General features: G+C 32.6%; 1 protein-coding gene across 1 annotated transcript in view; it reads left to right on the forward strand.

Moving 5' to 3' along the window:
- LOC144976591 (piezo-type mechanosensitive ion channel component 1-like) overlaps positions 1–27,315 on the forward strand; it is a 168,523-nt gene that overhangs the window by 80,783 nt on the left and 60,425 nt on the right. The window contains exons 15-19 of the mRNA XM_078920886.1: positions 2,727–2,930; positions 5,577–5,837; positions 6,748–6,880; positions 11,928–11,960; positions 24,175–24,228. Of these exons, the coding sequence (XP_078777012.1) occupies positions 2,727–2,930; positions 5,577–5,837; positions 6,748–6,880; positions 11,928–11,960; positions 24,175–24,228 (685 nt within the window). The remainder of the gene's footprint in view (positions 1–2,726; positions 2,931–5,576; positions 5,838–6,747; positions 6,881–11,927; positions 11,961–24,174; positions 24,229–27,315) is intronic.

Consider the following 27,315-nt stretch of genomic DNA (forward strand, 5'->3'; position numbering starts at 1 on the left):
AAATATATAAAAAAAGGAAGGGTTTCTCTAAAGTTATTTTGAATATGTAATGCTATATTTATAACTTATATAAAATGAGAATCATAAATTTTTAATGGATTAATTCAGTTTATTTTATCTATTAAAAAAAAAATATGTCCATGTGACATAGAAGAAGAACAAGGAATCAGGGATGTGGATGGTTCAAGTCGGATGTCATGCTCTCCTCCAAACTTGGAGAAACAAACCACTGGTGGTGATGCCATCCACCTACTGCAATTTTGTATTCATTTCCCATCCCCTTTTCCCTAAAAGTAGAGAGATAGAGAGAAAAAAGCCGCCCCCCCACCCCCCCCCCCAAAAAAAAAAAAAAAACAAAAAAAAACACAAAACAAAACAAAACAAAAAAAAAAAAAAAAAAAACCCAAAAAAACCCCCAAAAAACCCAAACAAACCCCAAACCAAACAAACAAACAAAAAATCCCACTGAAGAAAAAAGAAAACAAAACAAAAGAAAACAAAAAAAACAAACAACCCCTAAAAAATCCCTAAAACAAAAAAGAACAGTATATAAAAAACAAACAAACAACAAAACAACTACAATAATGAAAAAAAAAAATGAAACAAATTAAACGAAACAATACTTAAAAGAAAAAAAAATAATTACCACGATCTCATTAAAAGTAATCTTATACCAGACAGCGTTCTGATCCAAGATTGGAAGAGAACAGACATGACGGTCTTAATCGTCCACATTGCTGATTTATTGAATGTTATAGGGAATGAGATTAGCGGAAGAGTAGCGTCCCTTGATTGGACGTCACCTTACAGAGAGAACGTCAAATTTCGTTTTGAAGTGTCTCAAGCCGCTTTCACCGGAAGCGAGGATGAGAGAGACGCATGCGCACAACCAACATGACGTTCTCTCTCTAATAACTTTTCCGTCGCCGGTGACGTCACAGACTATGGGTGACATCCAATCAAGGGACACTACTCTTCCGCTAATCTCATTCATTCCCTATTCTTTGCAGCAATTTTACCATTTCCTTTCCATCCCTCCTCATCAAATATTATGACATTATATTGTAGTATATTCATAGAGCCATTTATTTATTCAAAATGGAACACAGTGTTAGAGATGGAATATATGACCCCCGACCTCAAATCAGTTTTTATTATGTCAGGGTAAATCATGTTACTGAATATTGACTTTAACCCTCTCCTTACCGGCCAGTTTCAGAATTTTCCCGAAAACTTCGCATCCACCCAACACAAAAATATATTTTTCTTACTCAAACAGAAGATTAACAAGTACATTCTATGCACAATATTGTTCAGCAAAATGAGCTCAATCAACAATACTGTGTCAAGTTTTTATGGCTATAATAAATAAACACATTTTCTTCAAAGTTTATGAAAAACAAGAATAATCAGATGAGAAAGTTGTTGGTTGCATCGTAACGAATGCAACTCATTTTCCTGTAGTTGGCAAGGAGAGGGTTAAATGTTGGTTGCATCGTAACGAATGCGACTCATTTTCCTGTAGTTTGTAAGGAGAGGGTTAAAATAGACCTGCCAACTTTTACCCAAAATCCGTAGAATTGCGAAATTTTTGGGTCCAATTTCATAACTTTATTGCCATCTCTTAGTCATTAAAACTTATTGAAAGTGAAAGTTGATTACAGAATTCATAATTTTAAGTATCTTGAAGCATTATCTAATAATCATTTGTAGGATAAATTTCTGATTTTTTAATGTTTACTATGGTGACTACAATTTTTATTTCCTAAAAAGTACGAATTTTTAAAATTTTCAAGTAGGCAGGCTTGATTTAAAGTTAGTCAATAATATGAAACTTGGGCTAAATTAATATGATTTATTGAGGGAAATTAGTGTAGTTACTTACATTGCCAAAGCAAACATGTTCATACATCTGGCCATTTTAACTTCAAAGTTATATTTCGTTGTCTGGTTTACCCTGACCTAGTACAGGATGGAGGTGATGGGTGAAATTATGTTATTATTAAATTTTTTCGTTTAAGTTATCGTAGCTTGGAATTTTAATTTCAAATATTTTAGAAGGGGTACCAATAGTAAAAGTTATCATTGATGTATTTTAAATTATAATAATAATAATAAAAAAAAAGACAAAAAAAACCCCAATAAACTGAATTGTTTGAATCCATCTCCTTTAATTTTAAATTAAAAAAAAAATATCCTGAAGTAAGAAAAATTAAAAAAAAAAAAAAATAAAAAAAAAATAAAAGAAGAAAGAAAGAAGAGAGAAAAACAGAAGAGAAAAATGAAGTGACGTTGTAGATGTAATATGCGTTTGCATATGCATTTTTCTAGATATTATCAGTCCAGGAGTAAAAATGCCGTCCATTTGTTCCAATTTCTTATAATTTTGTCGTTTGTTTTTTTATAAACGGGGAAACCCTAACTATTAACAATCATTTGTCTTTTGTTGTGTATCGATTATCGAACACCTAACATTGCTTCACATTCACATTTTCTTTTTTCTTTTACTCGGAATAAAGCACCAGGCAGAGTATTATTCGACTGATATCGATTAATGGACATAAAGTTAGTCAAAACAAGTATCTATGGTTTGTAAAAAGTATTGTAAAAAAAAAGAATGCGTAATAGTTTCGAAAAAAAAAAAAAAAAAAAAAAATTTGAAAGAGAGTTTAAGATTGTGCTACCAAAATCTTCATGTCATTCTCTTCTCGTTTCATATCTGCCAGAGACTTGTCGACTCTGAAGTACCCTCTGGAGGTCAATACGGGGGTATTAAGAATCAAGAAGATGACAAGAATTCCAGCAGTGTGGACGAGGGGCCACTCGTACAGGAACCAGTAGGGGAAGAGCCCCTGAAGAGATCGGCCTTTGCCTCGTTCCTGATGGTCATGGTGAAACAGAGTTACGTCTTATCTCTCATTGGGATGATGGTAAGATTTATGGTTATAAATATAAAGAAGACATGGGAGATTACCACCATCGTTGTCATCATCATCATCATCATCATCATCATCATCATCATCATCATCATCATCATCATCATCATCATCATCATCATTAATATTATTATCATCATCATCATCATCATCATCATCATCATCATCATCATCATCATCATCATCATCACCATCATCATCATTATTATTATCATCATCATCATCATTATTATTATCATCATCATCATCATTATTATTATCACCATCATCATCATCATCATCATCATCATCATCATCATCATCATCATCATCATCATCATCATCATCATCATCATCATCACCATCATCATCATCATCATATGATGATGATGATCATCATCATATTATCACCATCATATCATCATCATCATCATCATCGTCATCATCATCATCATCATCATCATCATCATCATCATCATCATCATCATCATCATATGATCATCATCATTATATCATCATCATCATCATCATCATCATCATCATCATCATCATCATCATCATCATCATCATTATATCATCATCATCATCATCATCATCATCATCATCATCATCATCATCATCATCATCATCATCATCATCATCATCCCCATCCATTCATTCATTTATTGATAGATTGATTGATTCAGTCATCTTTATCTCCATTATCCATTCAGAGTTGCCAATTATTTGCCAAAAAATTCATAATTGCATTCTTTTTTCCTCATCTCTGTATGTAACAATTCCATGCGTTTCCCTGTAACAATTCCATGCGTTTCCCTGTAACAATTCCATGCGTTTCCCCTTGAAATTGTATGTTTTTTTGGTTTTTTTTGGACACCAGAACAGATTTTCAATATTTAACTGTTTTCATTCTACTCCTCTTTTTCTTATGAGGGTTTTTGTACAATCTAATGTTAAGGGGTTGATAAGGTTTGACGCCTTAACGCTGTTCTTATAACTCTCATTTTGGGTGGGGATCCTGACCTCCCATAGTGGGCAGGGAGGCACTTACTGCGTCTTCTATCCTCCTATGTCTGTTTTCCAACATGCTTTCTTTCTTTGTCATGGAATGAGATTACTTGGTTTTGTCCTGGCCCTGGCCGGATACCCTGGCTGGGAGGGAAACAGTCAAATGTATAGTTAGTTTTGTGGGAGATGATATTTTTTTCCTTGTAAATCATCTCTCTGTTATGCTCTGTATTATGTTTTGTTTATGTATTATATATGATTCGTAAACATTTGAGTGTGTTCCTCTTAGTGGGGACCTAGGCTTGTGTCTGGATGAGACTTTTAGGTGATCTCAAATTAAGTACACTGATGGTGTGCTCTTGGAATCTACATCTGTTGCCCATTTGAACTAATTCTCCTTTGTCTGTCTTATTCTTGGATGCTTTAATTGTAATTCTAGAACTTTTTACTATCCCATTTTCTTCCTTGTTACTGGCGCTGATATGACCTTAATGTTTGCAAGCGCCGTAAAACCCTTAAAAACAAAAACAAACAAACAACTCTCATTCATCTTATAGTTTTTCAGTCATCGTGTTTTGTTGATAAAGGAGAAACCTAGGTGAAGCCTTTGACCTCCCATGGTGGGCAGGAGGTCACACTATGTCTTCTGTCCCCTAAATCTGTTTTCCGAGTTTCTTTCTGGTTTTGTTTCGGATTCGGATGACGTAGTTTTGTCCTAGCCCTGGCCAGAGTTTTTGACTTGGAGAGAAGCAGTCAAATGTATAATTATAGTTTTGTTTTTTTTTCATTGTAAATCATCTCTCTGTTATGAACTGTAACATTTTTGATTTTTTCTTTTAAATATATCATGATTTATAAACATTTGAGTGTATTCCTCTTAGTGGGGACCTGTGTTTGTGTCTGGAGGAAACTTTTAGGTGATCTCAAACTACGTCTAAGTACACTGATAATGTTCTGTTGGAATCTAAATCTGTTCACTATTTGACCCCTTTCCCTTTGTCTTACTTTTTCTCTTGTGCTTTTAATGATAAATCTATTACAACTTTTTTGACTATCCCTTTTTCTTCCTTTTTACTGGTGCTGAAATGACCTAAGTGTGTCCCAAGCGCTGTAAAACCCTTAACTCTTTCAGCGCATTGGCCGCACTGTGCGGCCAGAGTAGAATCTGTTCTACTGGCCAATAGCTGCACAGTGCAGCGAGTCTTGAAAGGCAAAAACAATAATGTAATCCAGTCCTACTTTCTACAAAAGTACTATAAATTGAATCAATGGTATAATTTCTTTCATCAGAACATTCAATTGGCCCTAGGGGGGTATTTTTTAATTGAGATTTTGCGCTGAATTTGAATGTCACTTTGTCTTAGCTTGTCATTCTCATGCTGCCTCAATCAGGTGTCAGCCATTTTGTGATGGAAATGCTAATACAGCCTCAGCACTGAAAGAGTTAAAAACATAAAAAACAAAACATAAAGTAGAAACCTGAAATGTCCACATAATCTGTTTTTGTTTATTAAATTGAAGCTTCCATTCAATTTCCTATTGTTTTTATATTGCTTCGAGGTTCAGGCAGCAACATTTTCATTTCACATTTACCCTTATAATCTCTTTTAAAAAAACAAAAAAAAAAACACAAAAAAAAAAAAAAAAAAACAGGCTTGGAGCATCACCTACCATTCGTGGTTAACGTTCGTCCTCCTGCTGGCTGCCTGTTTCCTGTGGATGATGCCCAACTCCAGAAAGTGGTTCCTCCGCTCATCCCCGTTCATTTTATTCTACGCCGAAGGGCTCATTTTGGCTCAGTATGTCTTCTGCATGAAGCTAAAGAAAGAGTTACCGACAATGGTCGGAGGCTACGAGCTTGAGGAAATTGGCATGAAAAAGTTTTTGGACCCTTTCCCCAACCTCTTGTTGCAGGTAATATTGTTAATGGATGTCATCATTTTCATTTTAAATATTTTAGAAGGGGGGACCAATAGTTAAAAGTTATCATTGGTGTATTGTAAAGTACAATTAAAAAACAGAAAAAACTCCCCAAAAAACAATAAACTTTATTTTTGAACTATCTTTATGGTCTGTTGTATCCCAGGTTGCATAGCTGAGAGAGAGAGGGAGAGAGAGAGAGAGAGAGAGAGAGAGAGAGAGAGAGAGAGAGGAAGAGAGAGAGAGAGAGAGAGAGAGAGAGAGAGAGAGAGAGAGAGAGAGTGTGTGTGTGTGTGTGTGTGTGTGCAACGCATGCTACGAGCAGTCACACTAAGCACTGAATCGTCCAGCCACACGAAAAATATGGCTTTCAAACTTACTACCTATTGTGTGGACTGGACTCTCTTCTCTTGTCTACTTAGGGGATCAACTTGAGGCTAGTTCACTGACCCTGCAACCTATTAATAGCGAGCAGAATAATGCTAAAAACAAAAGTGGAAAAGTGTGTAATTAAAAAAAATGATATCATAAGATGTATGAATGAAGAAAACAAAGAATGAAATATTATATTATCTCACTTCCTCTGTAATTAAATATATATATATACAGCAAACAAAATCTTTAGTCAGAGCCACAATTTTACATGCAGAATATGTCCCTCCTTCCTTTCTTCCTTCTTTCCTTCCATCTTTTATTCATTAATTCCTCCCCTAATTAATTAATTGATTAAATCATTTTTGAAATTCATTCATTCATTCATTCATTCATTCATTCATTCATTCATTCATTCATTCATTCACCCATTCTTTTCTTTTTTCCTTAAATGATCGATTAATTAATTAATTAATTCATTCATTCATGAACTAAATGTCTTCATTTTTCTGCCTTTCCTCTTTGTTTGCAGTTGTTTTACACTCTTTTGATTGTCCTGTCACTGCGACAGTTTGTCAAAGAAGCCATGGTGCAATCCAGTGATGTGACAGGAATCGTCTTGCATGATAGAAAGGGGAGGCCAGCTTCGTTACTCAAGCGATTACGTAAGTTTCGTGATATCATAGTAATGTGATACAATTTTCACACAACTTAAAAACAAATAAAAAATTTTTTTTTACAGCTCTTTCTTTTCATTTTGGTGATAGGCAAAGCTTTACAAAGACATTCATTCACTCTCACAATGTTTAAGTCCTAAGCAAATGCACTTACTTAATTGGTTTGGGATTTCAACTCTATTTTTTGCAATTTGTTCAATACAATAAGAAACAAACCAACAAACAAACAAAAAGCAAAAAACAAAACAAAAACATACACAAAAATTATAAAACCCCAAAAATCCAAACAAAATAGGTGTTAATTGGATTCTGATTTTGAAAAACAAATATATTAACATGTTTTTTAAATGAGAACGTGCTTTGCAAAAGGTAAGGTAAATTAGACACACACACATACACACACAGACACACATACACACACAGACCCACACACACCAACTTACACACATACATAAACACAGACATACACACACGGACATACATATACACCCAACATTCACAAAAACATACTCTTACACAAAAACAGACCACGAAAAAGAGAAACATTTAAAAAAAAATAAAACAATAAAAAAAAAAAACACCCTAAAAAAACATAAACAACCAAAAACATCCTCCATCCAAAAAAAAAAAAATAAAATAAATAAAAACAAAAAAAAAAAAGAAAAGGAAAAAAAAAGAAAAACAGTCAGACAAACCAAACAGAAAAAACCCAGCGAAAAATGAAATACAAAAGAACAAGAAACCGAATATTTAAACACTCCATCAACAAGAGCAAGGCCTATGGTGGGCATCAACAATCATATCTCTAAAGTCCTCTCTTTAACGAAGTCAACAAACCCCCCTCTCAGGAAATCCACACTTCCTATTCACCCATCATTCATCCAATTATTGAGATATAATAATAATAATAATACTAATAATAATAATAATAATAATAATAATAATAATAATAATAATAATAATAATAATAATAATAATAATAATAATAATAATAATAACAACAATAATAAATATACATTTATATAGCCCTTATGCCGAAGCTTCGAAGCTCTTCACATTGACCATCAGTAAAAAGCATTACACACTGCAGATTCGGACATACGAACAAAAGCTCACACGCATCCAATTACACACACACACACACACACACACACACATACACACACACACATCCATATACACACTACATAAATATATTACTCACACACACACACAAACACACGTAAATATATACACACACAATCATACACACACAAACACATCGTAAATAAAATATCGATCCCGATTTGATATGGTATGAAGGCTTTGTCCACAATGTCACTTGTCTAATTATTGATAATGATTATAATGTGTATTATCCGTATAATAATGTCAATGACTTATATGACTTATCTGGCATTGATAATGTGTAGCTAAGTGGACTCACCTCTTGTGCAAAATTGTATTATATTTTTAAAAAATTATTATTGTTATTTTACCTTACATCTCTTTGTTGTCATACTTCCTTTTTTTGGTTTTATTTTTCTATTGAGGGATTTTGGTTAAAAATTTATTACCACTTTATTTATCTTTCATTAGATGTGTAGAATTTTATTTTATTGTCGTCAAAAATAAGAAAATGAAAGGTGAAAAAAATAATCCTTTATTTATTTTTAAAGCTTATTTAAAAAAAAAAAATTGGTTGCTTTATATTATTTCTTTGCGTCTTTAAAGGTTACAGTCCATTTCTGTCAGAAAACCTCATTCAAGTGTCTGTTCTTTGATTGATAATATAAAATCTCTAGTTCTAGTTCCTTCTATTCTTATTGCTTTTACTGCAGACCTTGTCTTCACATTCTAAATTGCCGAAGTCCTAAGAGGGAAAAATTAATTAAAGATTTGCTATCTGCAGGATAAATTTAAGCTTTAGAATCCTATTTATGTGCTTTGTCATTTACTTTCGCTTTTTTTGTAATTTTAAACGAAAATTTTTTATCTTTTGTAGTTTTGCACATATAGCAAAAAATCCTTACTTTGACGAATTTTTTGAAGTATGTAGTACGCAGCTCTGATTCTGAGTCTTTAAGTGTTAATACAATCCATGCTTATTCTATTACCCTTTACTTGTTTTAGATCAATCCGTTTTATTGTTGTTTTCTTTTGTTGTTGAAAATACACCCCAACTCTTTTGCAATTAACTCTTATGAGATTTGAAAATCTTAGATGGTTCAGAAGGAGGTTAAGAATCACATGGACAGAGAAGAAAACTAATGAATAAGTATTAGAGCAAGCTGAAACTAAAAGGTTATTAATTCGTACAATAAGAAAAAGACAAATGCAACTTTGAGGGCACCTACATCAACATAAATGTATTGAACATCTTACAGGAAAGATAGAAGGTAAAAAGAGTAAAGGTAGACCAAGAAAAACCTATTTGAATAGTTTGAGCAGCTGGGTGACAAAGAAAGAGAAGAGTAATATTAGTTTTTTCTGAGGTTATCTGATCAGAGAGATGAATGGCGTACCATGATCACCGATGTCTGGCACAGACTTGGTACTTGAAGAAGAAGAATATGGTTCATTATATTGATGGAGCAATGAGCAATGTCAGAAAAAAACAGGACTCAATAATATTAGTTCTTTAGAGACAAGGATTTGTAAAATGCGAGTTTGTTAAGCAACAGCTGGAATGTATATCTATTGCGTTGGACTATCATACATTTTATCTATCATTCTATCTTTCCAACTCTTTGCATCAAGAAGTGACAATGAATTTGCTTAGCTTAGAGTTATTCTCTCTAGTTATCTATCCATCAGCAGCACCATCTTTTCCATTAACAGAAATTGTGAGAGAGATTTTTCACTTTGCTACAATACTAGATTCCTGTCAGGTCAACAGTTCTAGACTCAAGTCTTTTTGACTGTCTTTTTGAAATTATTTGTGACCCACCGTCTGGGATGAGTGGGACGCTGAAAAATGAAAATAGAAACAATAGATAGTATGAAGTTGATGTCACTCAGGTCTTTATTATTGCTTTTTGCCATCCACGTTTATGATAATTCTCACTAAACTGTATTAACCAGACTATAAACGTTCAATGTTACACATTGTATTGTGTGTTGGTCCATTATACTTCTGGATGACAATGTTGTGAGCTTCTTAGCCAAGCGCATACTATCTATACAATGAGAAATATGACTTTTGAGTGTTTTGTAATGTGAGAAATTGCATTTATTCTCCACCGTAATTAATAGAAAGTAGCCCCACGTTTCATAATTGTGGCTATAAATTCAATGTCCAGTTCCTGAACATTACATTTAACATAATACCGATTTGAGATGATGGGTCACAGATTTACTTTCACATATAAAAAAGATATATTTTGTTTTGTTTTTCAATTGAAGAAAAATATTTTTTTCATCAAGAATTTTTGAGAGATATCTCTGATGAGTCTAGTATAGTGGTAAGGTGAAAAAATGCTTCTCGTATACTTTTCCAACTCTCCAAGAATATGACTCGTAATATGTATTGCATTAGCCTTTTTCCACTTTATACTAACCATTTTCTACTTTTCATCCGTCATTTACATTACGAAGTGTTATCACTACATATTTTGTTGTATTTGAAATTTTAATGCTTCTGCTACAGGATTTTCATATTACTTAAATATTCAGATCAATACTTGTGAAATTCCATTCTTTCATTCCAACACGATACATGCATTGTATGATTTTAATGTGCTTTGAATACTTTGGAAATTAAATTTAAAAACCACTCCTTCTATTCCCCTTCATGCGAAAATAAAAGTGTCTTCAGGACATATTATTTTAAAGGAAAATTGAGATAGATATCTCAGCAAATGAGCTTAAGGGAGGGTTTGACTTGCAAGTATTGCTGCACTGAGCAGGAGTCGACCCTGTCTCCAGGAGGTACAAAGTGATGACCATTCTGCTGGACCACACTGCACCCCCCCCCCCTCACCCGAACTTCAGATAAAATGGAATATTTACCATACATGCTGATTGATATTGTTGGAGACTCTGGGTTTTCTCTATATGTTTATAGAAATAGATTCCAGATCTTACTGATTGACATTGTGGGGAGATTCTGGGTTTTCTCTATGTGTTTATAGAAATAGATTCCAGATCTTACTGATTGACATTGTTGGAGATTCTGGGTTTTCTCTTTGTGTTTATAGAAATAGATTCCAGATCATACTGATTGACATTGTTGGAGATTCTGGGTTTTCTATATGTGTTTATATAAATAGATTCCAGATCTTACTGATTGACATTGTTGGAGATTCTGGGTTTTCTCTATGTGTTTATAGAAATAGATGCCAGATCTTACTGATTGACATTGTGGGGAGATTCTGGGTTTTCTCTATGTGTTTATAGAAATAGATTCCAGATCATACTGATTGACATTGTTGGAGATTCTGGGTTTTCTCTATGTGTTTATAGAAATAGATTCCAGATCATACTGATTGACATTGTTGGAACTTCTGGGTTTTCTCTATGTGTTTATAGAAATAGATTCCAGATCATACTGATTGACATTGTTGGAACTTCTGGGTTTTCTCTATGTGTTTATAGATATAGATTCCAGATCATAAGTAATTTGATTCTGTTTGGTATAGGTATTCTCCCAATGCTTTTGTATCATTCACCACCTAGAGACAGCTAACCACCCAACAGGTTGAGAGATGTCCTTTTTGCCCATATATCTTCAATGAAATATGCGGTAAAATAAACTTTATTGATGTTTTATTGATGCCAATGTTAATAAACATCACTGTTTCTTATATAAACAAATTACCACAATCTAATAATGATTACTCCACAGCACTGTCCGTTTTAAAAATGTTTACCTTTTTTAAAACTTTTAATTACATTTTTAAAATATTTTCTTAATTTATTTTTTTTCTTGGAAGAATCGACAACTGTACCAGCTTTTATGAAGCGATTGTTGTATTTAAAACGTTCTAATCTTATGCTCACTTTTTCCCAATACTTACATTATTTTATTTCTATTACTATGAAACTATTCTTACAGTCAAGGAACCCAGCGACTTTCTAGAACTAGGAGGTAACTGTCAAAGACTAATCTTTAAGAAGTTGTGGGAATATGACAAACCCTTATTATATGATTGTGTACTCACCCAATCCTCCCTCTCACCAAATCCTGTTTTACATTATTTTATTTTAACCCCCCCCCCCAAAAAAAAACAAAAAAAAACAAACCCAACAACCCTTAACTATATATATATATATATATATATATATATATATATATATATATATATATATATATATATATATATATATATATATATATATATATATATATATTTTAAACCTGGGTTTTACTCTATCCATTTGGTCCTTTCTTTGGTGTTCTTTGTCAATAATAAAGGGCTGTTGGTGTAACTGAACTGGTTTTTAATATTGCCTCTCTCTATATATTGTCTAAATATAATGTTATATTAACTATGTATAACCGTTAATTGTTGTTACGTATTACATGGGCTGTTTTAACTGAATTCACTGTACGCAATGCAATTGGTCACCACACCGAATCACATATTGTTGTCACATAACAACATATGTTATATGGCCACCCAGGACACGGAACATATACATATTTAGCAGATTGATGTTGCATGTTGTTTTAACACTCAGTAACAATAATACTCTTAAACAGTTGTAACGTCACTTCCTTCCTAATGACTCATGGTAACTTAGTAACACTGGCTCTAAACTATTGGAACAATGGCGGATGCCTGTATAAAATATTTCTCAGAGGAGCATAAAAGCGTATCCAGAGGAAAAAAAAACCCACATAAATTTGATCATGTTTTGACTTTTACACATTCTGATCACAAGGCATATGAAAAGTTCTCGCCAGCATGAAAAATAAAAAGTAATGATTTTCTATGTTTAGAACCAAGATGGCCGCCGTTGCCGGGTGGCGTGACATCAGACTATTGAATCGTATTGTAGGCAATTTTATTAATATTAAGACTTGAGTTTAGTTGATTGCTAAGTATGGTACAACTCCTGTACATGATGTCAAATTGGCCTCAAAAATGTGAAGGAAAATATTTTTTTATCTCTGTGGAATACAAATCTTGTTTTTTAAAAAAAGGTATAATTATGACAATTTTAGATGTTTAGAAACATTGTTTGCTCTATAAATATTTTACAAACAATATTTATGAAAACGATCTTGGATAAGAGGAGGATTTGGAGGAGGAGGTAGAGAATGAATGAATGGACGAATGTATGAAGGAATGAATGACTGGATGAAAGAATAAATTAATGAATATGTATCAATGGATGAAAAAATGAATGAATGAATGAATGAATGAATGAATGAATGAATGAACAAACTAACAAATGAATGAAGAAATGAATGAATGAATATATGTATGAATGAATAAATGAATGAATGCTTCTGGATATCTTTACAATACTAGTAATTACTGAATGGTCAAAATATTAAGTTCTCAGATTTTGGTTTTTCTATAAAGTTAAGTTAAACAACAAAAACCAACCCAGGTTTTTAAGATTTTCTCGGATATGATTGAGCCAGTATGTTGATCTTTAAAGGAGTTGTTTCATATGACTTTCCACAATGAGGGTTGCCACCATCCTAAAATAGAATTGTATAGTGTTGACGTTTACTTCCTTCACCTGTCCCCTTAAGAACATTTTAAAAAGTATAATTCCTTCACTTGTTGCCTATAGAATATTTTTTTGAAGTATACTTCCTACACCCCCCCCCCCCCCCATATCATATTTTAAAAGTATACTTCCTCCACATTTCCCTCGTATAAAATAGACAATTTCACCCTTCTTATCTCATTTAAAAAATGTGGAATAGGATCAAATTATATGTTTTGAATGGAAATTTCATTCAGCTCTATCCTCCACATTTTGTTTACGGGGAAAAAAAACTCCATTTTTTTGGTTCCGTTTTTTTTACCCCTTCCTTAAGGCGTTTTAAAATATTTTAAACTTTAAAAAAAAGATAACAGGGGATAACCTAATCTTGTTCACCCTCCTAATCATCCCTACCCTCATATTTTTTGGTCATGATTATAATGTATGTGGTATATATATATATATATATATATATATATATATATATATATATATATATATATATATATATATATATATATATATATATATATATATATATATATATATATATCCTGCATGGATTTTTCGTGTGACTTTTATGTTACATTGACACTGTATCATTTTTTCATTGTTTGTTTTTGGCTGAAATATGTGGTGACTTGTCTTTTATCTTTGGTTGTAGCTGTCTCTGTTTTTATTTGAATTGTTTTTGTTTTTTTTTTAAACGACGCATTCTCCATAATAAATGACCATAAGAAATTGAATGGAATGGAAGTTTCAATTTAATAAGGGAAAACAGAGGAAAGATGAGAGGATTCATTTGCCTTAATTAACAACGCCATCATCATCTCACCTCTCATTCATCTTCAGTGTTTCATTCATCATGCTTTGTTGACAAAAAGGGGCAACCCTGAAATGCCCACATCATTTGTCTTTGTAAGTACTCTTCAACAGTCGTAACGTCACTTCCTTCCTAATGACGCATGGTAACTTAGTAACACTGTCTCTAAACTATCGGAACAATGGCGGACGCCCGTATGAAATATTTCTCTGGCGAGCATAAAGGGTATCCAGAAGAAAAAAACCCCATAAATTTGATCATGTTTTGACTTTTACACATTCTGATCACAAGGCATATGAAAAGTTCTAGCCAGCATGAAAAATAAAAAGTAATGATTTTCTTTGTTTAGAACCAATATGGCCGCCGTTGCTGGGAGGTGTGACCTCAGACTATTGAATCGTCTTGACTTGATGTTTCTATTCCCTTTTATTACTTACTTACTTATCCTCTTGGTGCTTCAGTTGAATATAAGGCCAACTTTTTATTTATTTATTTTTTTTTTTTTTTGGATCTACTGTTGTTTTCTGTAACAATTGTTTTTCGATCCAGTGGTGTAGTTAGCCCCACGTCCAACCAACCCCCAAACCTGGAGGGTCAGGATTTATTTTGGAGGTTCACTCCTAGATAGGCTGCCATCCAAGGCTGTTGAATTCTACCTATCCTCCCATGTTTTGTTGTCGAAGTGTCCTTCTTCTAGATGAGCTGCCTTCCACGGCTTAAAGGACTCCTCTGCTGCTCACTGCACCCAAATTAGTCCGGCATCCATCCTTTGGCCTGCCCAGTATGGTTGAAAGCTGACAGGAGCCTGAGCTCCAGCTGGTAAAGCCCTCTGGATGATCAAAATGGCAGCCAAGCCGTCACACCACGACAAGTAATGGGCCATGTAGAGGATTTCCCTTATTATTATTACAGTTATTTATTCCTCCGAGCTTCGAGCAGCAACATTTTTATTATGGTGAAAGTAAAAGCATCATGAAGTAGAACTTGTTTATTTTTCCATATTCTGTCATTGATCCAGGATACTAACAGGGCAATATACCACCCATCATTTGTTGGGGCACGAGGCGCATTTTACTTATTTACTATTTAAGCACTGATTATCATATGAATTTTTTCACGAGCATTACCTGTTACATTGAGCTTATTTAGTTTTTAAAGATGTCTGTCATCAAGGCAATGATGGGCCCAGCCTAGAACATTTTAGATTTCAGAAGAAATGTACAGAACATAAAAAACCCAAATATTTACAGGGACGAGGCACTTTGTAATGAAACAAATGATGAATTCATGTTTTTTTTCCTCTTTTTAATTCTGTTTTTTTGTTTAAATTTTTTAAATTTTTTTGTAATTACTAGAGTGTTCAATCAACTCTTTGTTCTTTCCAGGTAAGCTCGTTTTCTTTTATATCTCAAAGAACGCGAATGTTTTTTTTTGTTTTTTTTTTCCCCTTTCAAATATGAGATTAAAAGAAGTATATATTGGAATAGAGTAAATTGTCACAAATTCAGAGTGTCGAATTAGAGAATTTCCAAAGTCTTTCCAACAGCTTCTCAATTTTTCTCGCTATTTGATAATTGCTGTCTATTATCAATCTTCTAAGATACTGTCAATATAAATAGGAAGAAAAAAAAAACAACAAAAAAAAAACAAAAAACTTAGACAGCTTCAGGTTTTAGATTTTTTATGACGATGTCACTTCGATTTAATCAATAAATATACTGTTTTGATTAGAAATTCTGATTTACAGACATTTACATAATGAATAAATAGCAAATTTCGAAGTGTTGTTAAAAAAAAAAATATTAAAAAATAAGGAAACCTCAGGAAAAGAAAACAAAAAGACTTTAAGAAGGGAAATGTGATTTGACTTACTGGCTTAGCCCTCCATCCTCACATGTCATGTTTGTCACCGATAATCTGTGCTTTAAAGAAAAATTCAAACTTATCAATGACTTAAAAGATTTTAATTTTTTTTGTTTTGAAATACTCCTTGTTGCATTTGCCATGTAACTCTAGTTGTTTCAGCTGAAATGCGATTTATGCCAAAGCTTGAAACCACACACCCAGCTATGTTCTTTAGCATATATCATTGATATGCATAACTAATTGGCAAAATGCCTTTAAATGCTTAATAAGGCAATCTCAAATTTCTGGCAGTTCTATTTTTTGAATACATCAATATACAGACTTATAAAATACAATTAGTATGTTAATACATTTATACATGTATATTTGAAGCTCAGTGAATAAATTACATTGCTAATTGCACATAGCAAAGAAAGCTTATTCACCATAGTCATGCATCATATGAGGGAGTTCCTTATCAACATAAGTCTTGAAGACATTCATTGAAGTTTGAAGTAGAATTTTTAAATTTCAAATCTAAGTTTGTTTCAATGACTGACAGTCCTAAAAAATAATGGAGTTTCTCCTTAAATATAATGATCAGCATCTCTCTCTCTCTCTCTCTCTCTCTCTCTCTCTCTCTCTCTCTCTCTCTCTCTCTCTCTCTCTCTCTCTCTCTCTCTCAAGTATGCAGTGCTGTCCAACAATCATGACTATGAAAATTGACTTTTACATAAGAAGGATTTCAGAAACTGGCTAGAATTATAACCTATTTTATTATTTTATCACAAATCAAACATATCAAGCCGAGATAAATAAGTGTATCTATTTTGCTTTCTTGAACGCATTTGATTATTTATCGGTTTTTAAAATCTTGATCAAGTACTTGTATTAGAATTGACTACAACCTCAAAGAAGCAAACGTGAAATGCGCTTCTCATCGCTATTTTGCACATGACAGTCTTACTTATTGCCGTCCGTCTGCCTTCTAATCAGCCAACTGGGACGCCTTCCTTATTCACTCATTCTGGCACACTTGAGGCGATGCAAGGGATTTCCACCTGGTCCTGTCTGCAGCTATTCTTGGGGCCGTATTGAGGGACAGACCTCTCTGTTTTTTAGGTGCCTCTCTACGGTATGTCTCCAAGTCTCCTTGGGACGGCCTCGCTTCCTCTTTCCTTGAGGTGTCCATCTTAGAGCCTTTCTTATCAGTGTTTCATCAGGTCTGCGACAGACATGCCCCAACAGGACGTTTTCCTTGGCAGCTTCTATAATTCTGTTGACGAGTTCCCTCTTTTGGTCTCTATTCTTTGCAAGTGACTGTAGGTCTGCAAGGTCTTTTTCTGACCTTAACTCATGATGGATCTCAAGACGTATCAAGTCTCTAATTTGCACATGGCATAATTCATATATCGCAATGAAAATTCTGCAGTTTACTATTATGAGATCAACAAAATTTCAATAGTTAATTGAGGAATATTCTTTTTTTTGTTTCTAATAATAATAATAATAATAATAATAATAAAAATAATATAATAATAATAATAATAATAATAATAATAATAATAATAATAATAATAATAATAATAATAATAATAATAATAATAATAATAATAATAATAATAATAATAATAATCATAATTTTAAAAAATAAAAATAATAATGCATACAATATAGCTTAAGGTGCACAACATATATGGCATGCAATATACCTAATAAAATTATTTAAAAAAAAAATTACTTTATCATCTTATCAACAACATTTAAAAGATGAGGTACGGAATTATTTTTAAAATGTAAATTAGGGCAAATGTATTCTGTGAGGTGACACTCCAAAAATGATGTAATTAAACCTGTGGTATATAATGAAACTTGCGTATCCATTCTTTTTCAACTTTAATTTATTTATTTTAAAAATCCCCCATTGGTTCTTTCTACATACCATCTAAATATAACAGAAAGAGATGACTTTTAAATTCTGTTTTAAAGAATTTTTACTTTTACCATGTTTCTACTGCAATGTTAAATAAAGGTGCTTGGAAATATTATAGATACAATTTGAATGGCCACTGTTTTGAAAGTCCACTGTATTAGTTTAATATTATAATCATCAATGACCAGAACATATGAATTGTGGTAATGATACCGGTAATGGTAATAGCTACCAATGCACTTTTACAAGAAGTAATAACATATGAGGAGTTGACTATCAAAACTTGCTAAGTCGCTTTTTTCATAATTCAGATTAAAACTGCATTTTTTTGGGGGGTCGAATATTTAGTTAACTTAAAGAGGAAAATACTTGTCTTATTTGCCTCTTAAAAAATGCAACTTGAGCTTTTATATAGCGCAATATCCACTTAACATGCTCAAAGCGCCTTACAATGGTTCCCTGGCTAACAGCAACATGCAACATGTAGAACGTGACATGATGCCTGTTAGGCGATATTACAATTTTTTCGGACGAAGACAACGCTGCCAGGTACTCATTTTACACCTGAGTATGGTGAGAGAATGTGAGTAATGAGTCTTTTCCAAGGACTCAACTATGCGTCGAGCAAAGCTTGAACCCAGGACCTTCCCAATCCGAAAGCAAGACGACATAGCCGCTCTTAGAACAATGTCCCGAGTCTCTCGAAGCTTCAAATTTTCCATGGTGATTTTATTGCGTCCAGGAGATTGCTTGAACGCATTAACTTATTTTCTATCAGGAAAATGACTTAGCGGGTGTCGATAGTCATAGTATTTGTATAAAACACCAAGCAATGTCATGCCTTTATTTTGAGGGCTCAAACTCAAAAGTTAAAGATGCTACACCATTGTCGTTTTAAATACCCATAACTTGTCCCGACTGTGATTGCTGAAATTCTTGACCACCCGCCTGGCAAAATTCCTATTCCTTCTGTTTATAATTATCCCCATTCCATCCGTCCTTTCAGCAAAATTCCTATTCCTTCTGTTTATAATTATCCCCATTCCATCCGTCCTTTCAGCTGCTCCCGAAGAAATTGCTTGGGAAGACCTTTTTTGTGAGTTGATTGATTCCTCCAATTCTGTGAAAAAAATTTGGTGCACAAAAACTATCGAATATATGGTTGAACCGACGTGCAACTTATTTACAGGTCTGATAAACCAAATTGTTATGATCTCATCGTTGTTATAATGGAAATACTCTCAATCCAATGCAAAATGTTGTCCATTACAACAACAACAACGTTAAAACAAGCCCATAATTGCGTCCAGTTATCAGACCTGCAAATATGTGCACGTCGGGTTGAACAGAACGGAACTAGCTCATGCTGACTTTTAAAAAAAAATAGATTTTTTTTTTTCCACTATTTATCCGCCTCCTAATAAACTACTATTTCCATTATTCAATTTATTATTTAAAAAAAAAAAAAAAGTCTTGTTGAGTATTATCTTGGATGGTAAATGATTTATTATTTACTGTATTATTTTGTTGGAATACTCTTTTGAAATGCCTATGCCTATGCTCTATAGCTTTTTTTTTTTTTTTTTCTGATAAAAAAGATAAAAAAATATCAGGCTCTTTTTTATTTTATTGATATCTTTTTCAATATTTTTCATTTCATTTTCTTTGGAAATTTTTCAGTTTTCTCTGTCTTTTCTTCCCATTTTTCTCCTGAAAACAAAATAGGGATGGGAAAAGTTACAAACTCACTCAATATGAGAGAACCTTTAAACTGACTGGTATAGATTTCATGATGGAATTAAAATGACCGAAAGTTATTTTTTTTTTATCCTTTTCTATTAAATTTCAAAAGTTTATTGTGTTTTTGTCTTTTGATTTTTTAAAATGAGTTTGATCTCTTAATCAATTTGAATCATTTTAATTGTGTCACAAATTAAAAAAAAATATATCTTGATTGCTCTTTGAAATAACAATGAATAACAATGTGAAATTGAATGTAAGCTTCAATTTAATATACGAAAACAGATAAAGTGGATGTTTTGGGTTCCCCCTTATCAAAAAAACAGGATGAATGAAACACTACAGACGAATGAGATAATGTGGAAGTGGCGTTGTTATGATGAATAAACAAAAACATTGATGTCAATCAATATCGAAATTTGATTTTTATATCAAGACATTATTAAAAATACCAACGGTTAAGGCTTTCTAAAAAAAACAAAACTCATTACGCTGAACTCTCATGACAAAGAGATAAACAGCAATAATTATTGGATTTTTCTTTTACTTTCTCATCTCATCAATAAGTTGTTATTCTTTCTCCAACTCCCTGTTTCATTTCCGCAGTTAAAATCTTTTCTATAAATTTAATCCCCATTTTATGCACCTTACCTTAAAAAATAAATAAATTGTTCTTTACTTCATAGAATGGTTTTTACTTCCTTGTGGATAAAGAAATTAATAGCGTTGAAATTTAAAAAAAAATCATAAGTTATTAAAAAGCCTACAGTTATGCCTTTTTAAATTACAAACTCATTACTTCGACAAATAGATGAGTACCAATATTCTGTTCTTTCTTTTCTTCATTTGTCTCACCTCATCAATGAATTATCTTTCTTTTTCCTATTCCCTATTTTATTTCCGTAGTCAAAATCATCTCTCTGATTTTAATTCCTATTTTTTTTGTCTCCTACCTTTAAAAAATCTCCCCTTATTCATAGAATGATTTTTTCCCTCCTTGCTGATTCATAGAATGTTTATTTGTTTTTTTTCCTCCTTACTCTCCTTTCACCATCTATGGTGTCCAAAATTTACAGACATTCTCATCTCTTTTTCATTTTTTACTTTTTAAAAAACTTTTGTGCGGCTATGTGGTGTACTGGCATGACACTCGCTTTTGGATCGGAAGGTTCTGGGTTCAAGCCTCGCTCGACGCATTGTTGAGTCCTTGGAAAAGGCTCTTTACTCACATTCTCTCACCGTACTCAGGTGGCCGTTAACAGCATTGTCTCTGTCTAAAAAAAATTGTAATATCGCCTAACAGGCGCCATGTCTCGTTTCACATGTTACATGTTGCTGTTGGTCAGGGACCTCTTGTAAAGCACTTTGAGCACGTTTAGTGGATATTGCACTATATAAAAGCACAAGGCTTTTAAAAAATTTAATCTCTTCTTCATTTTTTTTCTTTCCCTAATGGACACGATAAATTAATTGCTCTGGGAATGTCGACTCAGTTGTCAATTTATTTTTGAACGCATTTATGCAATGATAAATTTGCAAATTATTTATATTTAGATCATGCTTGATATCCGTAAGATGTCTGGAACCACTTCAGATATATATTATTTTCCCTCAAAATTTACTGTAGGGATACCTTTTTCCCCCCCTTAATCCTTTAATTAATAATGCAGTGGTTGTCAACTGTGATTCTGCAGAACAATATAGGGACCCACCAGTCCAATCCAGGGGTTCTGTGAGATATCACACAAATGCTATGATTGGCAGTAATTCTTACAGAACTCTAGGGACCTATGAGTCCAGTCCAGGGATTCTATTCTCCAAGATATCACACAAATGCTATTATTGGCGGTAATTCCTGCAGAACTCTAGGGATATGTGAGTCCAGTCCAGGGATTCTATTCTCCAAGATATCACACAAATGCTATGATTGGCAGTAATTCCTGTAGAATCCGAGGTATCTGTGAGTCCAGTCCAGGGATTCTATTCTGTGAGATATCACACAAATGCTATGATTGACGGTAATTCTTGTAGAACTCTAGGGATCTGTGAGTCCGATCCAGGGATTCTATTCTGTGAGATATCGGACAAATGCTATGATTGGCAGTAATTCTTGCAGAACTCTAGGGATCTGTGAGTCCAGTCCAGGGATTCTATACTCCAAGATATCACACAAATGCTATGATTGGCTGTAATTCCTGTAGAACTCTAGGGATCTCTCAGTCCAGTCCAGGGATTCTATTCTCCAAGATATCACACAAATGCTATGATTGGCGGTAATTCTTACAGAACTCTAGGGATCTGTGAGTCCAGTCCAGGGATTCTATTCTCCAAGATATCACACAAATGCTATGATTGGCAGTATTTCTTGCAGAACTCTAGGGATCTGTCGGTCCAGTCCAGGGATTCTATTCTCCAAGATATCACACAAATGCTATGATTGGCGGTAATTCTTACAGAACTCTAGGGATCTGTGAGTACAGTCCAGGGATTCTATTCTTCAATATATCACACAAATGCTATGATTGGCGGTAATTCTTACAGAACTCTAGGGATCTGTGAGTACAGTCCAGGGATTCTATTCTTCAAGATATCACACAAGTGCTATGATTGACAGTATATAGTAATTCTTACTCAGGGATATCTCGAGCCACTGGAATTTTTTTTCTTCTTTTTTTTTTCCCCTGGAATTTTGCTTCAGCAAAAAAGGTTGACAACCACTGTGTTACAGTTATAGCCTCAAACTCAAATGTAATTCACAATATTATTATTTTGAAGAGCTAAAAGTGGACAAATCTATCAATTGTCCGTAAGGGACACTGTTTCTGATGCTTATTTATATCTGTGGTCGGTTGCCTCAATATGGTTATTAGGCTATCTTTTTTTTTGTTTTTTTTCTTTTTTCTTTTTTTTTTTTTTCTCTTTCTTTCTTTATTTTACAATCTTGATTATTTATGATTTCCCCACTGTCCTATCCAATTTGAGTTTTTAATCTTCTCTTTCTTTGAATATTACTGCATAAACTGCCACGTGTTTTTGTTCCCAATTAAAAAAAAACAAATTATATTCATAATATATGCCCTTAAAGGAAATATTTTTAGTTATCATACACCGTTTCTTGAATTAAACACCAATGATGTTTTTGATGATATGTTTTATTAGTATTGTTATTATTATTATTTGGATTTATGCGATTGATGATGATTGTAGTGGTGGTGATGTGGGTGGTGATGATGGTGATGGCGATGTCGAGGACAACAATGATAAAAACAATGGCAAAGATGATGGTGGTGATGATGATGATGATGATGATGATGATGATGATGATGATGATGATGATGATGATGATGATGATGATGATGATGATAAAAAACAATGTTTTTTTTCTTCATACAAATGCCATCTGATAAAAATTGAATTCATCTTGAGGCAAAATGAAAATTAGATAAATTATTTACTCATTACATATTCTTTCTGACCACATAGTGCGGTGATACACCAGTAAAACATCGGATGAACATAAAGTTGTGTGTGAATCAAAATCATAACCTAAAGATATCATGTGTGTATGTGTATGCATGTGTTTCTGTGTGTATGTGTGTGCGTGTGTGTGTGTGTGTGTGTGTGTGTGTGTACATCTTTGTACGCTGTGTTAGTATTATCATATTCAATGACAAGTTTTTATCATGTTCACAAGCTTTTATTATGTCTGTTTTTTTTTTTTTGTCATGCAATTATTTTAAGATCAACTATTGTATTTCAGAATTATGTCATCATATTTTAGATATGCTTTTAAAAAAATCACATTTTGTACTTTAATTAATCAATGTTTCCATGTCCTTAAATGAATTACTCTATGAATAATTGCCATGTTTTTTTCCCAGCGCTCCCAGATAGTAGGGTTCCTGATAGAATTTAATTTGACAATATGGATCCAAGATTCGACTTTAAATAAAATTCAGAACAGTGATATATAACTTGATCTTTAAGAAATGGAAGAAATTTACAGAGTTGCTCTTAACTCAAAAGGTAGCAGCATAAAAAAAAGATACATCATAAAATGAATTATGTTCTTTTGTTTTATTTTATTTAATGTATAACATATGTCACTTTTAAGTAAAAATGTTATAAGAATTTTACATTTTGGTTCTCTTTTGTGTTTGTTCTAATATCCTATTATATTATCTATTGCACGTATTTACGAGATGCTTGTGCACGCAGAGCATGAGGAAATAGATGTTGTTGCCTTGTTTTGGTGAATGTTTGATGTTTATTGTTGTAACCCTTTCCCTTTCCCAGTGCCTTTTGGCGGCCAAGGACCAAGCTATGATAGTCACACCACAGTTTTTATAGGTATGAAGGAAAGATGTATTAGTTGTATGAAGGAAAGATGTATTAGTTGTATGAAGGAAAGATGTATTAGTTGTATGAAGGAAAGATGTGTTAGTTGTATGAAGGAAAGATGTATTAGTTGTATGAAGGAAAGATGTATTAGTTGTATGAAGGAAAGATGTATTAGTTGTATGAAGGAAAGATGTATTAGTTGTATGAGGGAAAGATGTATTAGTTCGATAGCCTTTAACACTCTCCATACCACCCATAGGTAAATCGTCACATTCGTTACGATGAAACCGACAGTTTTCTCATTCTGATTTCTCTTGTACATCATAAAATTTAAAGAAATGATTTGATTACAGCTATTAATATTAATACTAAACACGGTGTTGTAGAGCTCACTTGTTACTTTTTTGTTTGAGTAAGAAAAGTCTTTTTTTTGTGTTGGGTGGGTGTGAATTTTCGGGGGACATTCTAAAAAAAAAAAAGCTGGTAAGGAGAGTTTAACTTGTTTGGAAAATTGAAAAAAAAAAAAAAAAAAAAACTTTAACAGAAAGATTTGAAAATCAGAAACTGTACTATATAAATAGCCATGAACTGATTTTTTTTTGTTTTTGTTTTTTTTTTTTGGTGTGGCCTGAACATACCTGCCAACCCTTCCCATTCCTATTTTCACTTTTCCTTTCCCACTCTTCCACCATTCATATGTCTCCAAAAATTCCGAGTTTCAATGGTAAGAAGAAAGAAAAAAAAAAAAAAATGAAGAGGGGTTAAAAAGGTGAATTAAAAACAAAAAAATGATTGCCAAAAGGGAGCTAAGTAGGAAAATTAATCGCACTAAAAACAAAAAATGATTGCCAAAAGGGAGCTAAGTAGGAAAATTAATCGCACTCCTCTCCCCCCCCCCCCCCCCCCCTTCCCCATTCCATTACCTAATACATGTGATACATGTATGTAGTTTTGCCAGCCGTGCCAAGAATACTGTCTTTATGTGTTTGGTGGCAAAGTCGGTGGTAATTTTGATGTGGAATTAATTACCCATTGTTAAAAGATTTCTAATTTTTTGTCTCAAATTCCCTATTTTTTGAGGTTCTGATTCCACTTTTGGAAAATATGAAGGGTTGGCAGTTCAGTCTGACAAAACGTGACATTTCGTCATTGGAATCTCTCAAATTAGTGCAGATGCACGGAAATAATTTTTGCTGAGTAAAATGTAATTTAAATTATCAAAATATTTGAATTAGGGACAAAGTGACAAAGCAGATGCGCGGAAATAATCTTTGCTGAGTAAAATGTAATTTAAATTATCAAAATATCTGAATTAGGGACAAAGTGACAGTTTTTTTTTTTTGAGGAAAAAGAAAACCTGTTTTGAACCTATGTGGATCAAAAGTAAGATGTCAAAATAAACTGGTTCCAATTTCATTGAAAGTGTAAAACTACTCTTGCGGAGGACTGGATACATAGCTTTTTTAATTGATCTTCTGGTTTCAGAGTGATGCCATTTTTATTATTATTATTATTTCTAGTCTAAATAAATGATCGTCGAAAGATCATCCAACATCGCTCTTTTCGTTCCCGTTATCCTAAGACTATGCCCATACATCCTGCTGCTAGAATAATTCTGTCTCCTTACTATTAAAAAATATATAAACTATTTATTATAAGTTATAAGTCCTGTGGAAGAAGTGGTTACATAACACTTCCAATGAGTTTGGAACTGGAAGAGTCGGTGTGATGTCACAACTTCTCTGCCCTATTTTGCTCATTAAAAAAAAACAAACAACAAAACAGTACGACGTCCAACACCTTTTGTCAGACCATCACACATTTAAAATCATTTTTTTTTTGGTAGCCGGAAATAATTACTTGCCAAAGATGTAACTAACAAATTTCACAGTGAGCAATGTATTAAAGTTACAGAGAGCATTTTAAAAGAGGAACAGGCACCGGTGTAAGATAAATAATAATAATACTAATAATAATAATAATACTAATAATAATAATAATAATAATAATAATAATAATAATAATAATAATAATAATAATAATAATAATAATAATAATAATAATAATAATAATAATAATAATAATAATAATAATAATAATAATAATAATAAAATAATTAATAATAATAATAATAATAATAATAATAATAATAATAATAATAATAATAATAATAATAATAATATAAAGAACTGAACTATTCAGACCGTCTTTATGAGAAGAAAACACAGGAAAACTTATAAGAGTGCATTCACTGGATTCAAAAGTAGATTTCTCTCTTGCATTACATTATAATATTAATAGCTAATTGTAATTAAAAAAAAAAAGTACACAATAAATCCGATCTTTATATGAGAAGGCAAAAGTAACAATCTATTTCATAGTAGGCAGGTAAGTATGTAGTAGTAGTAGAAAGAATGAAAATAGAATTGGATTATCTGTACTGTTAGACGTAGTATAATTAATTGTTATCGTAAAATGGATAATCGAGATGAGAGTGACAGGGAAATAAAAGGATGCGTCGAGGTGAATGATTTAAGATACTTTACTTGCATGTGTATAGAGAAATGAATGACTAACACACTAACACACGATGATGCACCGCACCGTCAATTTAGGAAGGGACACTGTGTGTTTTACCATTAACAATGTGAATTCTACTCCTTTATCTCCAAAAAAAAAAAAAAAAAAAAAATACAAAAAAAGAAAAAGAAAAGTTTCAAATCTTTTTTAATGTTGGAATTTTTACCACTCCCCCCCCCCCCAAAAAAAAAAAAAAAGAAAAGAAAAGAGAAAACGAACACAAAATAAAAAAAAACAACAAAAAACATAAAGCAAACAAAAAAAAAATGCACAGCGTTCCTTATAAGATATTGATTGTTGTGCCCGATAGATGTTTTGTTTTGTTTGTTGATATTGTTTTTTTTTTGTTGTTGTTGAATACCACTGTTGCTTCACTGAGTTTCTTCATGGATTCCGTTGGTACACAACTTTTCACAATTACACTTTGCTTTTTTTTTTTATGTAGATAATATTTGTTGATTTGCAAATTACTATTTATAAAGTTTGAAAATGATATTGAGTTTTTTTTCTTTTTTT

This window comes from Berghia stephanieae, chromosome 7 (assembly GCF_034508935.2).
Source record: "Berghia stephanieae isolate SIO BIC M18660-M18661 chromosome 7, UCSD_Bste_1.3, whole genome shotgun sequence".
Taxonomy (NCBI): domain Eukaryota; kingdom Metazoa; phylum Mollusca; class Gastropoda; order Nudibranchia; family Aeolidiidae; genus Berghia; species Berghia stephanieae.